Source organism: Podarcis gaigeae (genome assembly GCF_964106915.1).
Source record: "Podarcis gaigeae genome assembly, chromosome: 2".
Classification (NCBI taxonomy): Eukaryota; Metazoa; Chordata; class Lepidosauria; order Squamata; family Lacertidae; genus Podarcis; species Podarcis gaigeae.
The window spans coordinates 87,766,337-87,781,393 of NC_139679.1; the positions used below are offsets into that span (position 1 = coordinate 87,766,337).

At 42.1% G+C, this 15,057-nt stretch overlaps 1 protein-coding gene across 3 annotated transcripts in view; it reads left to right on the forward strand.

Annotated features, from left to right (window-relative positions):
* Window positions 1-1,269: 1,269 nt before the first annotated feature.
* TXNRD3 (thioredoxin reductase 3) overlaps window positions 1,270-15,057 on the forward strand; it is a 32,289-nt gene continuing 18,501 nt past the window's right edge. Inside the window, exons 1-2 of one of the 3 annotated variants that reach the window (XM_083721650.1) lie at window positions 1,270-1,681; window positions 12,309-12,369. In XM_083721650.1, the coding sequence (XP_083577776.1) occupies window positions 1,559-1,681; window positions 12,309-12,369 (184 nt within the window). In that variant the 5' untranslated portion in view covers window positions 1,270-1,558. Of the gene's footprint in view, window positions 1,682-1,707; window positions 1,969-12,308; window positions 12,370-15,057 lie in introns of those variants that run through there. The other 2 variants (XR_014560086.1, XM_083721651.1) reach the window with 2 other exon arrangements.

Genomic DNA, 15,057 nt, shown 5'->3' on the forward strand with positions numbered 1-15,057 from the left:
ACTTGGGGGGGGGGGTCTGCAATTGTTATTGACTGCTATATGCAACCTCCTGCATCAGAGGAGCCATGCTTCTCAATGTCAGTTGCTGGGATACAACAGCAAGACGATTGCTGGATCAGGCCAATGACCCATCTAGTCCAGCATCCTGTTCTCACCCAGCAGCCAACCAAAGCAGGAAGCACACAAACAGGACCTGAGCGCAACAGCACTCTGTCAGCTTGCGATTCCCAAAAACTGATATCCACAGGCGGAATGCCTCTGACAGTGGAGGCAGAGCACGGCCCTTGTGGCTAGCAGCTGCTGACATAGCCCTCCAAGTTGGTGGCTGTTGCCGCCTCTTGTGGGAGGGAGTTCCACAGCTCATGCATTGTGCGAAAAAGAGATTCAAAGAATCTTAAGAGTTAGAAGGGACCCATGGGTCTTCTAGACCAGGGACGTCCAACTCCCAATAGACTGCGATCTACTCACAGTATAAAAAAACTGGCAGTGATCTATCCATTGTAATAAAAAGATTGACAATGATCTATCCAAAGTTGTGGAGCTTTTTTTAGTAAGCCAAAGTTGTTGGGGTTTCTTGCTTTTTTGTAAGGAGATCGCTGAGGGGCCAGAGATCAACCAGGATCTCCCAGGAACACCCCATGATCTACCAGTAGATGTACCTGTTGGACATGCCTGTTCTAGACCAATGAAGGAATCTCAGCTAAAGCATCCATGACAGATGGCCATCCAACCTCTGCTTAGAAACCCACCACCTCCAGAGGGAGTCCCTTCCACTGCCGAGCAGCTGTCAGAAAGTTTTTCCTGATGTTGAGTCGGAATCTCCTTTCTTGTAACTTGAAGCCAGGGTGCTTTACACAACAGTATTATTTTTATATGCATCCTGAAACTTCCAGCATTCAGCTTCGTCGAGTCTGAAAGGCGCTATGACAAAGCAAATAAAACTTTTGTCTACTTTCCCCATGCCTTTTTTCTTGACACGAAAATGTCCTATATGATGCAACCTTTCATCACAGGGAAACTTGCCACATCCCCTTGGTTGCCCTTTTCTGAATCTTTATTATTGTCATTAAGAGAGAGAGAGAGAGATTCCACATTTGGGTTGACGGAGAGAAGAGAGTGCGAGCCGGGGAAGGTCCTTTGCGGTCTCCTCGAGAGTAACCTTCGTTTCACAACTGCGCAACACGGGGCAGGGAGAGGCAGGGAAACCTCTGCGCGGCGCCAGAATCCTGACCTCCCTTCCTCTCCCGTTTTGCTCAAGGGCCCATCCCTGGCGGGGGCTTATCCTGCTCGCCCGCCCCGAGGAAGGCCGAGGGGCTTAATCGTCCCTCTTCCGCCTCCTCTCCGGTCCCCTTCGCAGGCCCGCCCGTTCCCTTGAGGGCGAAAGAGGAGAGGGGCGGAGTCGAGAGCCGCCCCCACTGCCCATGCGCAAGCAGGGCGAGTGAGTTTACCGCCTCAGCAGCAGCTGCTGCTGCTGCATTTAGCCATAGCGGCTCCTCGCCGCAGACACCGCCGCCGCCGTCTCTTCTGCTCCTCCTCAGGCCAGAGAAGCCAGCCAGCCATGCCGCCTCCGGGTCAGGTCCGGATGCCGGACTGGGACGCCCTGAAGCTCCGCGTGCGGAGCCTGATCAGCTCCCACCGGGTCATGATCTTCAGCAAGAGCTACTGCCCCTTCTGCAGGAAGGTGAGGCGCGGAGGGAGGAAGCGGGCGTCGCCTTGGCAACGACCCCGGCAAGGGCAGCGGGGGCGTCGGAGGCCCGAGGAGGCCCTGCCGCCGGGAGAGGGGGGAACTAGGCCCCCCACCTCTCGAGGGAGCGCTTCTTCACAGCGCAGGCTCACGCCGCGCCGCGGTGGGAGTGAGGGGCAGGGGGCGCGCAGACAGGGCCCTGCTGCCTTCAGTATCCGCGGAGACGCCCGCGCATCCTCCTCACCGGAAAGCCGGCTCCCTTGAGGCTTGGCTACGGTTGCGGGGTGAGTGTCCCGGAGTGGCTCCACCGGGGTCGGCTCTGTGAGCGTCGAGTGACAAGAGCCTAGCAGGAATGGCGAGGGGCCTCGACCGCCCTCTGCCTAGGTGGATTTTATTGGTTTATCTAATGGCATTCCTATTGCATTCACCTTTTACTCGCCCTCCTCGTTGTTCTTGCAAGGCTACCCAGATGCTTGGAAAGGCTGGTGCGAATTGGTGCTGAACCTCCTGCTTGGCAGGGGGTTGGACTCGATGGCCCTTGTGGTCTATTCCAACTCTATGATTCTATGAATTCGAGTCCGATCCAGTGTTTTAACTTATTGTATGCGTTAATGAGACCTTGGTGTATAGGGCAGTACTGTAAGTGGTACCTCAGGTTACATAGACTTCAGGTTACATACGCCTCAGGTTACAGACTCCGCTAACCCAGAAATAGTACCTCGGCTTAAGAACTTTGCTTCAGGATGAGAACAGAAATCACGTGGCAGCGGCGTGGCGGCAGCAGGAGGCCCCGTTAGCCAAAGTGGTGCTTCAGGTTAAGAACAGTTTCAGGTTAAGAACAGACCTCCGGAACGAATTAAGTACGTAACCAGAGGTACCACTGTATATAAATTCTGTTAATAATAGTAATAATAATGTGTAGCAATTTCTGCCCCCCAGTTTTATGGTTTTAGCTTTTTGTAAACGTTCTGAGGTTTGCTTGCAAGCAGGCTGTGTATAGGTTTTATGAAATAAACAAATAGGTTCAATCCCCCTTGCCAACCCTGTGAGGTAAGTTAGGCTGAAAAGCGGTGTCTGGGCCAAAGGTCACTCAGTGAGCTGCATAGCTGAGTAGGGATTCATTCACGCTCTTGCCTCTGACACACTAACCACTACACCATACTGTCTCTCGATGTTGACCTGGTATTGCTTTATTGGGGGAAAGGACACAATTCAAGGTGGGCCTGAACTAGAAGTCTGAGTCTTCATAACCCACTGCCCTCCTGCTTCTGTTTAAAAAATCATCAACTTTAATGCCAGGGTTTTCTAATTAATTACCAAATGGACTAAAATTTTAAAGATGCTTGTTTGGAACGAAATCTCATTGAAATAACAGACAACTGTGTCCAGGATCAGACTTCAGATCTGTTTGTAGGTCATATGTCTTTGATCAATTTGTGGAATCCAGTTGTGATTCCTGACTTAACTTTAAGTGTTAGAGGTGTGGGGCATAAGACTGGAAATAGAAAAGGCAGTAAAAACAGTATCTGTTAAATAGGGATTAAATGTGGTGTTTTTTAAAGACATATTTGGGACCTTCAAAATAAGTTCACTTCAGCTGACTTGAAGATAGCTCAGCTGTGTTAGGCATTTAACTGGCTAAATCTGTCATTTGGGGAAATATGTTTTGATCATCAGAAGCCTGTTAAATCTTTTCAGTAGGAAAAGGGATGAAGAGCCTGAAGTAATCATAGAGTGGTAAATAAATAATAATAATAACAATAATAAGATTAATTAAGGTGTGTATTTTTCTCTCCCTGTGGTGTGTCACTCTCAGGCGCCCACATCAGAGCTTTTGAAATAAAGGCTTCCCTTATGGAATTAGGGATGGGCAACAAGTCGAACCGCAAGAGACAGTCTCTAACTTTATCTTATGTTTGTGGCTGCAGCTAATATGTATGCTTTAAGCAGATAAGCTGATGATTAAAACTTTTATAAAATTATCGTGAGGAACAACAGATCAGTTAGAGATGACATGCTCACCTCTGATTACTCGTGCACTTTCTGACATGTCACTGGAAATGGGAGTTTCGTATTAAGAGATTTGTATGATTTAATTGGTTTACTAGTCAAAATATTGCTTATGGACCACCATAATGTTTTTAAGTGTGGTTAGTTTTTGCATGTAACATTGACATGTAAAGGAAAGGCTGGGGAAAAGAGGAAACAGAATTCTGTGTTGAGCAAGTGCTTTTTCCTGGCCCTGTACAGCTTTTACCCTCTGTATGGAAAGTCATAACTGGTCCAAATCAGGAAGCAATCTAATACCAAAAATGAGTCATAGCAGAGCTAAAAAAATATATGGGTAAAAGATCATATGTTCTTCTTGAACTAGTTGTCAAGACTGAGTATAAGTATAGGCTACTGTGTGTTGAAATCCCCTTCCACTACCAGAAAACAATCAAATAACATAGTAGTATGCAATTAGGAAGTTGAAGTGAAATGTTGATAGTGAATTAACACAAGTAAAACCAGGTAATAGTTATCTAAATAATAGTAAAGGCGCAAACCAACAATAGAGTGAGAAGGTAAATGAAGATTTCCGGGTCGAAAAGTGGACTTGTCGAGATTAGGAGACTATGTGGCTCTAGATACATAGTACCTTTTTAAAAAGCTGGTGGTTGTTTCTTCGTGTAGCATTATTTGGCTAACCATATAATAAAATCAAATACTGTATTCTGTTTTCCCCCACTGTCAGTTATTAGTTACAGTAAGCTGATTTTCAATGTATAAGGAAAAGGCACAAAAATATAAAGTATTGAACCCAACAGACAATTATTTGGTTGGTTAGTTCAAAGGAGAGAATTTCAATCGCTCCCTTGTTTGGGTTTAACAATGTAAAATGTGTCATTTATAATTAGCGTATAATACATTGTACTGCTTGGTATATTTATGAAAGGTTGTATTTAACATCACGAGAAGAAGGCATCATGAACAACAGTTCTTTCCCATCCCCTCCTATTCCTGAGCATTCATGAAAAGCTTCTCTGTGGGGTTTAGGAGAACCTACGCAACATTATGGGCTGTGTCTTATGATGCTGTAGTCACAGGCATGTCCAAAGTCCGTTTTGGGGGCCTAATCTGGCCCACAGGTCTGTTTAATCCTGCCCCTGTGGCAGTTTATTTCCCTGGGGTAAAATCCTAAAAAAATCTGAACAACTTCAATCCTAAAAAAGGTCAACAACTTTGGACTTTGGTCGGCCCCCACGGCCCTTCACTTCATCAAATCTGGCCCTCTTTGAAAAAAGTTTGGGCACCACCAGGGGGAAATAGTCTACTCCTGAGATCTTTGGGCGAGAGTTGCAGTATTCCTTTGCCTAATTTGGGGTGATTTCACCTCCCATTGTAACCTTGTTAAGACACAGCCCACAATGTTGGGCAATTTTTCTCCCCTGATCCTGTTGGGGATGGGGTATGGGCGGGGAGGGAAAGATTGGTTGCATAAGGTCCCTTCCACTCATGTAATGTTGGATGCAACTTGAAAGTCACAGAGCAATTATTTCAAATATTTCTCTGACGTATCTTTTTAGTGGAGCTTACACTCAGATGAGCGTGCATTAGATCACAGTCTCAGAAGTAGAAATGCCTTAGTTCTTTACATTTGTGAATACATGTACAGTCGTACCTTAGTTTTCAAACGCCTTGGGAGTCGAACGTTTTGGCATTCCGAGTAATCGAAAACTGGAAGTGATTGTTCCGGTTTTTGAACGTTCTTTGGAACCTGAATGTCTGATGCGGTTTCCAATTGCAAGAGCTTCCTTCAGCCAGTCGGAAACCGTGCCTTGGTTCCCAAATGTTTTAGAAGTCAAACGGACCTCCGGAACAGATTTCATTCGACTTCCAAGGTACTTCTGTAATACTAGAGATAACTGTAGATTGCTACATGTGGTATGCTTGGTTCAGGAGCCATTCAGAAGCCACCAAGACCCTGTTTTCCTGCTTGCATATAGACAGCAGCAGCAAGGTGCAGAAGTGCATCTTGGATTTGAATGTTGAATGTTGTATTCACAGGAATTATCATTCTCTAATAATATAGATTGCCATACACAAAAATCTTCACATGTAAAACATTTTGAGTAAAGCCTTGTCCTTAAACCATTTCACTCATCCCAAATGATATAAATATTCCACACTCTAACCAACTGAGCTATCCAGAGTTGTTGTTTTCAGTGTTCCTCAAAGCATTTTTCCATTTGGAAAAAAACTGAAGAGAAGTCTTCAGGGGACAGTTCCCAATATTTTTCCTAGGTTTTCCCCAGGCTTCTACAGCTCTGAGGTAAGCTTTTTCTTCAGCTCTTCCTATATCAGTGCAGTGATACAAGTTTTCTGGAAAACATTAAATTAGAAACTTTCCCCATTACCCTAAATTGATTGGTTTATGATAAGCAAAACAAAATGCCACTTAAACATGTTGTTTTTATATGCTGTTTAAAAACTCTCAGAATTTTTAGTGGTCAAAAGTATTGCCCTTACAGTACAATACTTTCATCTCTGCTCAAAAGTTACTGCCATCTAAAAGTGTATAGGATTGCGGGCTAATGTCATTTGGAGTTTATGCATTCATTTTAAAATATGTTTTGTTGAAATACATATGTTTTAAAACATAATTCAATAGCATGCACTTGTTACAACTTTAAGAAAAATGACACAATTTTAGCAGGAACAAAGAGCTCTAGAGACAGATATTTCCTAGGTATAGAGGCCACAGCTTTGCATACACAGGGTCGTCGGTTCAAATGTCAGCATCACCTGCTACTGCTATCCTTGGAGACATGCTGGCAGTTGGTGTAGACAATACTGAGCTAGATGGACCCAGTGGTCTGATTCATTATAAGGTGGTTTCCACTAGTGTGTGGTTGACTGCTTTGAATCCAGGGAGTTGGCCTTTCTATCCTTTTTGTACTTTATCTGTAGTAGTATAGCCCAGGCCTGCAGAGCTTCATGTTGTAACCATTTGGCATATTCACTGATAGGCCAGTCATCTTGGATGGTAAGTATTGGAGAATTGGATGTGGCTTAGAGGTCATTGCTGGCTGCTGGTTTTACTTCTGTTCTAGTTATGGATGTTTGTTAGTTTTAACATCTACTGTTGGTTATGGCTTCCGCCACTTTGTAAATTCTGTTACAGGTAAAGATATAAAATACCTTTGAATGTTGGGGGTGGGACATTCCCTCCGCCCCAAAACTGATGTCGTAGTGAGACAGGTAGAACATGGCTGGATTGGCTGCTTACATGGCATATTCCTGCAGAAAGCAGGTTTGAACTCCCATCAGCTGATGGGTGTGGAGTTCAAATCTGCTTAGTTTTGCTGTGCAGCAAGTTCCCCACAAGGAAGTCATTGGCACAGCTGATCTCTGCAGAAAATGATGAGCAGAGAGTTCAGTCCTGCTTTGTTTGGGTGCACAAGTGAACGTGTTCACTTGTGCAACCTATCCCTGAAGAAAGCAGGATTGAACTCCTTGCCCACCTTTCCCACCCACCCTGCAGAAAGCAGGATTGAACTCCATGCCCACCTGTCCCACCCACCTGTCAAAGTTGGGCCATGGGAGGTGGGGAGTTAAAGATCTAGCCTCCTGGGCCAGAAAGCTTCTCCACTCCTGGTGTAGACAATATTGACTTAATCAGTTAAGACAGCTTCCTCTGCTACACCTGTGAAGCCAAAAGGTCAGATAGAATTATTGTAATAAACGTATATGAATTATGACAGACTTTCTTTACAGAAAACATACACATATACTGGGTGAGGCCCAGTGTGGGTCATGCTTGAAGTAGACACATTGAAATCAGTGGACTAGTACTCAAATTTTATCTTTGGTAAGTCATAATGCACAAACCGCTTATTCTAATCACTGTAGCACATTCTTGTTTTCTGAGGTTGTGATAAACAGGCAAATACACAATCACAAACAGTCTGGAAACTTGAGATTTGTGAAAGGATTATCGCATATGCCCATCAAATTCAACAGCAGTTTTTTTAGCATGCCTGTAGGATGCCTGCCGGTCACCTTCGTTGCCTATCTTTAGGCGCCAGGCAAAAATGTATCTCCATAACCAGACCTTTGGCTGATTTAACATTCTGTGGCCTTTTAAATGTGTTTGTGAGAAGGGGGTTTTTGGTTTCTTGGTGTTATTTTGTGTTTTCATTTTGTATTTTTAAGTTGTAAACTGCCCTGTGATATTTGGATAAAGAGTTGTATAGGAATTTAATAAATAAAATAAAAATAATAGTGCATATATGAATATAAATATGTGTGCATGCATGCATATAATTAGTATCCAAGTCAGCATAATTTATGTTACAAAATCCTAATTGGCTCATAAAGTAGCAGTCATGGGAGCCAGCTAATTAGCTACACAGCAGTTTTTAATGTAGGTGAACTGGTTTAGAAAAACAAAAAGCAGATCAGATGCCAAGAATTGTTCTGGAAAGTAGAGTATCACACCAGACTCTCTTAATAGTACTGTTCATTTAAACTACCACAATAGCTGCTTCTGTTGAATATTATACTAGCAATATTTACAATAAATTATCATTTTATGAGATAGGAAATAATTCAAGGGTAAAATAAGCACTTGGCAAATGTTCCTATGTAGTTTTTCCTTAATATTGGGCCTGCAGCTTGTGGCCCAGAAATTATGGATTTGTTGAAGGGAGGACTTGTTCCCATCCGCTTGGTGCCTTATTGCACCCTTGTTAACATCCTTAAAATGGTTAAGAAGACATAAGAAGCAGGAATTGCTTATTACTAAGGCTAATCCTTGATAATATCTTTACCATCACTCCAGCATTTGCAATTGCCTCATAATGTAGCACTAGTCATTTGGGCGCACCTAACCAGTTCTATTTTACATTGCACAGTTTCATCAGCCTAGTGGGCTGATGAGAATAAAGCAGGGTGGGTTTTTTGTTTTTGAAAAAAAATATTTAAAACCATGATTAGACAGCTTGTAGAAGACCAAAAAAACTAATGAAAAGCCTGATAGGTCATCCAATACAAGCAATAAAAAAGGTAAAGGTACCCCTGCCCGTACGGGCCAGTCTTGACAGACTCTGGGGTTATGCGCCCATCTCACTTAAGAGGCCAGGGGCCAGCGCTGTCCGGAGACACTTCCGGGTCACGTGGCCAGCGTGACAAGCTGCATCTGGCGAGCCAGAGCTGCACACGGAAACGCCGTTTACCTTCCCGCTGGTAAGCGGTCTCTATTTATCTACTTGCACCCAGAGGTGCTTTCGAACTGCTAGGTTGGCAGGCGCTGGGACCGAGCAGCGGGAGCGCACCCCGCCGCAGGGATTCGAACCGCCGACCTTTCAATCGGCAAGTCCTAGGCGCTGAGGCTTTAACCCACAGCGCCACCTGCGTCCCTAATACAAGCAATGGAAATATGCAAATTCATAATTATATTTTAACATACAATGCTTCCTTCACAAAAAAGTTTTGTTCTGTTTTGTACCTAAGAAATGGGTGCAATTCTCCCAAGAGCTTTCTCTTTTTAGTCCATTTCACAATATTAATTTTTAGAATCATAGAATCATAGAGTTGGAATAGACCACAAGGGCCATCGAGTCCAACCCCCTGCCAAGCAGGAAACACCATCAGAGCACTCCTGACATATGTTTGTCAAGCCTCTGCTTAAAGACCTCCAAAGAAGGAGACTCCACCACACTCCTTGGCAGCAAATTCCACTGTCAAACAGCTCTTACTGTCGGGAAGTTCTTCCTAATGTTTAGGTGGAATCTTCTTTCTTGTAGTTTGGATCCATTGCTCTGTGTCCGCTTCTCTGGAGCAGCAGAAAACAACCTCCTCTATATGACATCCTTTTATATATTTGAACATGGCTATCATATCACCCCTTAACCTCCTCTTCTCCAGGCTAAACATGCCCAGCTCCCTTTTACATTAGTGTGCCTCCATTATTCTGTTGAGGAAAGAGCTTGTGACAAATACCTTTGCAGTAGGCTTCAATTATAACAAGAAGTTTCTTTCCATCATTGCATATTTGACTTTGCTAATCGATAGCAGCAAATGGCCATACATTACTGCATTCTGTTATCTTTTTAATAAATCATAACTAACCTCAAACACTTCAGCTGTTTGCATGACAGCTCATTCATATGTAGCAATATGCTTTGCTTCTCCCTGGTACAAGTGGGAATGAGAAGCCTAGAAACCATGACTTATTGCATTTGAACCTTGGATCATGTGTTTGCTCGAGAACAAACAAGAATCAGCAAGCTAAGATCAAGCCACAACTTCATGGTCGTGGTTGGTTTGGGAGAAACAAATCATGTTTGTGAGTTAATGACAAGTCCATATGGCTTGTTGCTTTCAGTTAAACCATGGCTTGTTATTAATCCACATAAACTGGGTCATTGTGAGCTATTTTTTATTATATCTCTATTAAGTTAACCAGAAAATTGCAGACATTATATTCATTTGTAAGGTAAAGGTAAAGGTACCCCTGCCCGTACGGGCCAGTCTTGACAGACTCTGGGGTTGTGCGCCCATCTCACTTAAGAGGCCAGGGGCCAGCGCTGTCCGGAGACACTTCCGGGTCACGTGGCCAGCGTGACATCGCTGCTCTGGCGAGCCAGAGCCGCACACGGAAACGCCGTTCACCTTCCCGCTGGTAAGCGGTCCCTATTTATCTACTTGCACCCGGAGGTGCTTTCGAACTGCTAGGTTGGCAGGCGCTGGGACCGAGCAGCGGGAGCGCACCCCGCCGCAGGGATTCGAACCGCCGACCTTTCAATCGGCAAGTCCTAGGCGCTGAGGCTTTAACCCACAGCGCCACCTGCGTCCCCCATATTCATTTGTACTGGTGTGTAATACCAATGAAACAACTAATTAGTAAATACAAAAACAAAAACAAAAAACTTGAAAAGCTACATCCAAAGAGTAATGGACCCCTTATACTAGGGCTGCAATACATCTGGATTTTCCCGGACATTAATGGGATTTCAGAGGCGGAATTAACACCCAGAGGGAATTTCCGAAAGGTGGCGCTTTGTCCTGGATCTTAGACAAGTCAGTCAAAAAATCATGTTTTTTGGTGTGTTTGTTAAAAAAAAAAAAAGTTCAATAACTTTGGGTTTTGCCTAAAAAAAGTTCAACAACTTACAGAGTGTCCTGGTTTTTACTTTTTGAAATATCGCAACCCTACCTTATACACACACAGTTCCTTTAGTTGTCAGAAATGCTAGGTAGAAAGGGTATTGCTATTTAACCCAGACAATATCATTAGCTGGTTTAAGAGAGTATTTTAGACATTAACTTACTTTTCACAAGTAAGGTACAAACAATCGAGGACCTGGATGCTGAGATGTCTTACATGAGCAGAAAGGCACTTGTACTTGCACAAAGCAGTCCTGCTGAACTCTGATTTCCTTGTTCTTCTGCAGCCTCTTTCTGCAGAGGATGAGGGTGGAATGCAAAGTGGGGGTGGGGGCGGAGAGCCACAAACTCTGTGTTGCATGAGTGGAGTTTTGTTCTGCTTTCTCTAGATCTAGCCCTAGAAGTTCAAATTTGATATGGTTGAATTTGAAGTGTTGCACAATTTTGAAGATGGTTTATTTGAAAATAATAAAAACAACAGTGGGTTAAAATCCACTATGATACATCATTTGATATAACACAGATGTACAGTGGTACTTCGGGTTACAAACACTTTGGGTTACAAACTCCACTAACCTGGAAGTAGTACCTTGGGTTGCGAACTTTGCCCCAGGATGAGAACAGAAATTGCACGGAGGTGGCAGCAGGAGGCCCCATTAGCGAAAGCGCGCCTCAGGTTAAGAACTGTTTTGGGTTAAGAACGGATCTCTGGAACAAATTAAGTTCATAACCCGAGGTACCACTGTATTCTTAATAAAATATCTTACAAAGAGATAACCAGTAGATTGAAATTATCTAGCTTTCTGCCTCCGTAAATTGCTTTCACTTGATAAGTGGCTTTAATGGAAAAAATAACTGCTACAAAATAGTATTTTTTTTTCTTGGAGAATATGTATATTTTTTTAATAGTAATATATTAAAAATATTCCCACAAAAAGTTTGTCTTACAGCCAGTTTTGTAAGCAGTTTGTGATGATAACTTCCCTGTCCTATAAAGGCCTACACATAAGGAAGTCCCATTCAGTTCAGTAGTGCTTTCTGTGAATCAGGTGGGTATGGGATTGCAATGCTATCCAGCCCCACAGAGGTGATGGGAAAGGGGTTAGGATAGCACATAGTGATCCCTCTGCTAGTGGAGAGGAGCCCTTCTGGTGGGGAGGCTATGCCCTGACCAAAGGAAAACTGCTCTTGGCGGTCCTTCCTTTGCCATTAGCCAGTAGAAATGCTGAAATGGGACATTTCAGGATAGCATGCCAATGGCTTTGTGTGCTTTTAAATTATATAAAAGAAAACTAGCAATCTTCCATATAATATGTCATAAACAGTTATAGCCAGCACTTGCTGGTTACTTACAGATGCACTGTATAATTTCATAAGAATTTTTTTTGCACTATTATTCAGTGAGAAATAAAGGTTCAATTTTTATGCCTTTCCCTGGTCTCACTTAAAAACAAAATATTTATTTTTGCAGGTGAAAGATCTCTTTCAATCTTTGGCAGTAGAATACAGTGTTCTGGAACTTGACAAGATTGGTAAGTAAAATTGACTTGCTATTTCATTGTTGATAACCATAGATACATTACACAAATGCACACCATTTTACTGAATGAAGGCATCCTTTCAAACTGCATCAAAGAAAACAACTCCCAAAATGTATTTTTTTAAAAAATATATTTTTATTAAGATTTTTAATCATAAATACATATATAATGATCAATGTAACATATATCATAACATAGTTTCTTAACTTCTTTGGACTCCCTCACGTCTCCCGCTCCCACTTGCATCATTGTCAATTCTTGCCCGCAATTTATCATCTTGTTTACATTATTGTGTCTCATTCATTTAGAATATAATCTAGTAATTCTCCCAAAGGTTTATGGTTTTTCCTCAATCACATTTAACGTCCTAATTGCATCTAATTTAGTGGTGGCCAATTATTTATGATCTAGCCTCCATCTTAACATTCAACCAAATTACAATGCTTTTTTAAATAAATCTTAAATTTCTTCCAATCTTCTTCAACCTTCTCTTCTCCCAGGTCTCGGATTCTGCCGGTCATCTTGGCTAGTTCCATATAGTCTATCAGTTGCATCTGCCACTCTTCCAGTGTGGGTAGATCTTGAGTTTTCCAGTGCTTAGCGATGAGTATCCTTGCTGCCGTTGTTGCATACATAAAAAATGTTCGGTCCTTTTTTAACACCTTCTGGCCGACAATACCCAAAAGGAAGGCCTCTGGTTTCTTAGTAAAGGTATACTTAAATACCTTTTTCAGCTCATTATATATCATTTCCCAGAAGGCCTTCACTCTAGGGCAGGTCCACCAGAGGTGAAAGAATGTTCCCTCATTTTCTTTACATTTCCAACATTTGTTATCAGACAAATGGTATATTTTGGCAAGTTTAACTGGGGTCATGTACCATCTATATATCATTATCATTACATTTTCCTTCAAAGCATTACATGCAGTGAAGTTCAGCCCGTTGGTCCACAACCTTTCCCAGTCCTCAAACATGATGTTATGCCCAATGTCCTGTGCCCACTTTATCATAGCCGATTTAACCATTTCATCTTGTGTATTCCATTTTAACAGCAAGTTATACATTCTTGAAAGTACCTTAGTCTTAGGTTCTAACAGTTCTGTTTCCAATTTCGATTTCTCCACCTGGAACCCTAACTTTTTGTCATTTTTTAAAACTTCTTTAATCTGAGCGTAATGTAACCAGTCTCACACTTTATCCTTCATTTTCTCCAAACTCTGCAATTTCCAATTGTCTCCATCTTTTTCTAATATTTCCCAATATTTTGGCCATTTGGCCTCCATATTGGGTCTTTTTCGGGCCTTAGCTTCCAGCGGTGAAAGCCACCTTGGAGTTTTATTTTCCAATAAGTCTTTATATTTTGTCCAGACATTAAACACTGCTTTTCTGACAATATGGTTCTTAAAGGCCTTATTGATCTTAACCTTGTCATACCATAAGTATGCATGCCAACCAAAAGCATTGTTAAAACCTTCCAGATCCAGAACGTCAGTGTCCTCAAGAAGTAGCCAGTCTTTTAGCCAGCAGAAAGCTGCGGCCTCATAGTACAGCTTTAGGTCTGGCAGGGCAAAGCCCCCTCTTTCTTTCGCATCAGTTAATATCTTAAACTTAATTCTGGGCTTTTTGCCCTGCCAGACAAACTTAGAGATGTCTCTCTGCCACTTCCGGAAGCACTCCATCTTATCCACAATCTGTAGTGTTTGAAACAAAATGTATTTTTTATCCAGTTACTTAGTTTTGGATTTTAAGTAAATGAGTTTTGTGTTGGGAAGTAAAATTTTGTCGTTTTTTGGAATTTTGAAGGACTGTGTCTGCTCTGTTCTTACGAAGCTGTTTCTGTTGCAAATGTAAATGTACACTCCTTTATTTCAAATATTATCTGTTGTATTGGTTGCCAACTTAGTAATGATTGACATATCTAAACTTCAGAAAGAAAGTTGCTGACTCATTGGCAAGAATTCTAGCACCAACTATAATCTGAGTTTATTGTTGAGCCCAGGCATTCTGAGATTGATAGTGCTGATTCTGATCCATCCTGGGGAAATGTTTCAGAAGTTCTTTCTCTTTCTTAATTCTTTCATCTATTTTGTACTGCATTGCCTTAGTTTGGAGTGAATGTTTTGGCTTTTTAAAGCATGGTTGTAGGCTTACTTATTCAGTAAAATCCACCATTCATTGGGGCTTTTACCTAGATAATGTTATCTTTATAAGATTGATTGCACAGAGCTCTCAGGCAGAATGAAAGGTAACCCACAGGTAAGATGAGAGCTTGCTTAATTCTTTTTACCAATATAAGATGACCAAATTAAATGTTTCCCCCTCACCTCTTTTGTGTGTTGCATGATCTGGACCAATACAGCAACCTGATGATAATATTGGATTCTTTTAGCTTTAATCAATGTGTCAGGTACCAAAACATTAAATGAATAGTTTGGTTTGATGCATGTTCTGCCACATTTTGCTTGTCAGCAAGTTAAAAGAAAGCTATAGTAATAGTAAAATACAAAACTTTTTTTAGATACAACCAATTAACAAAGTAACTGCTGTCTTCATAGGCTCTATTCTTTGTTCTTTGATTGAGGTTTGTTTTTGTTTTGAACAATCATTTGTTTTGTTGATATCCCATTTGTGAGCTTCCTTGGAGCCTCAATCTAGGTCAAAAGGCAGACTAGAACATTA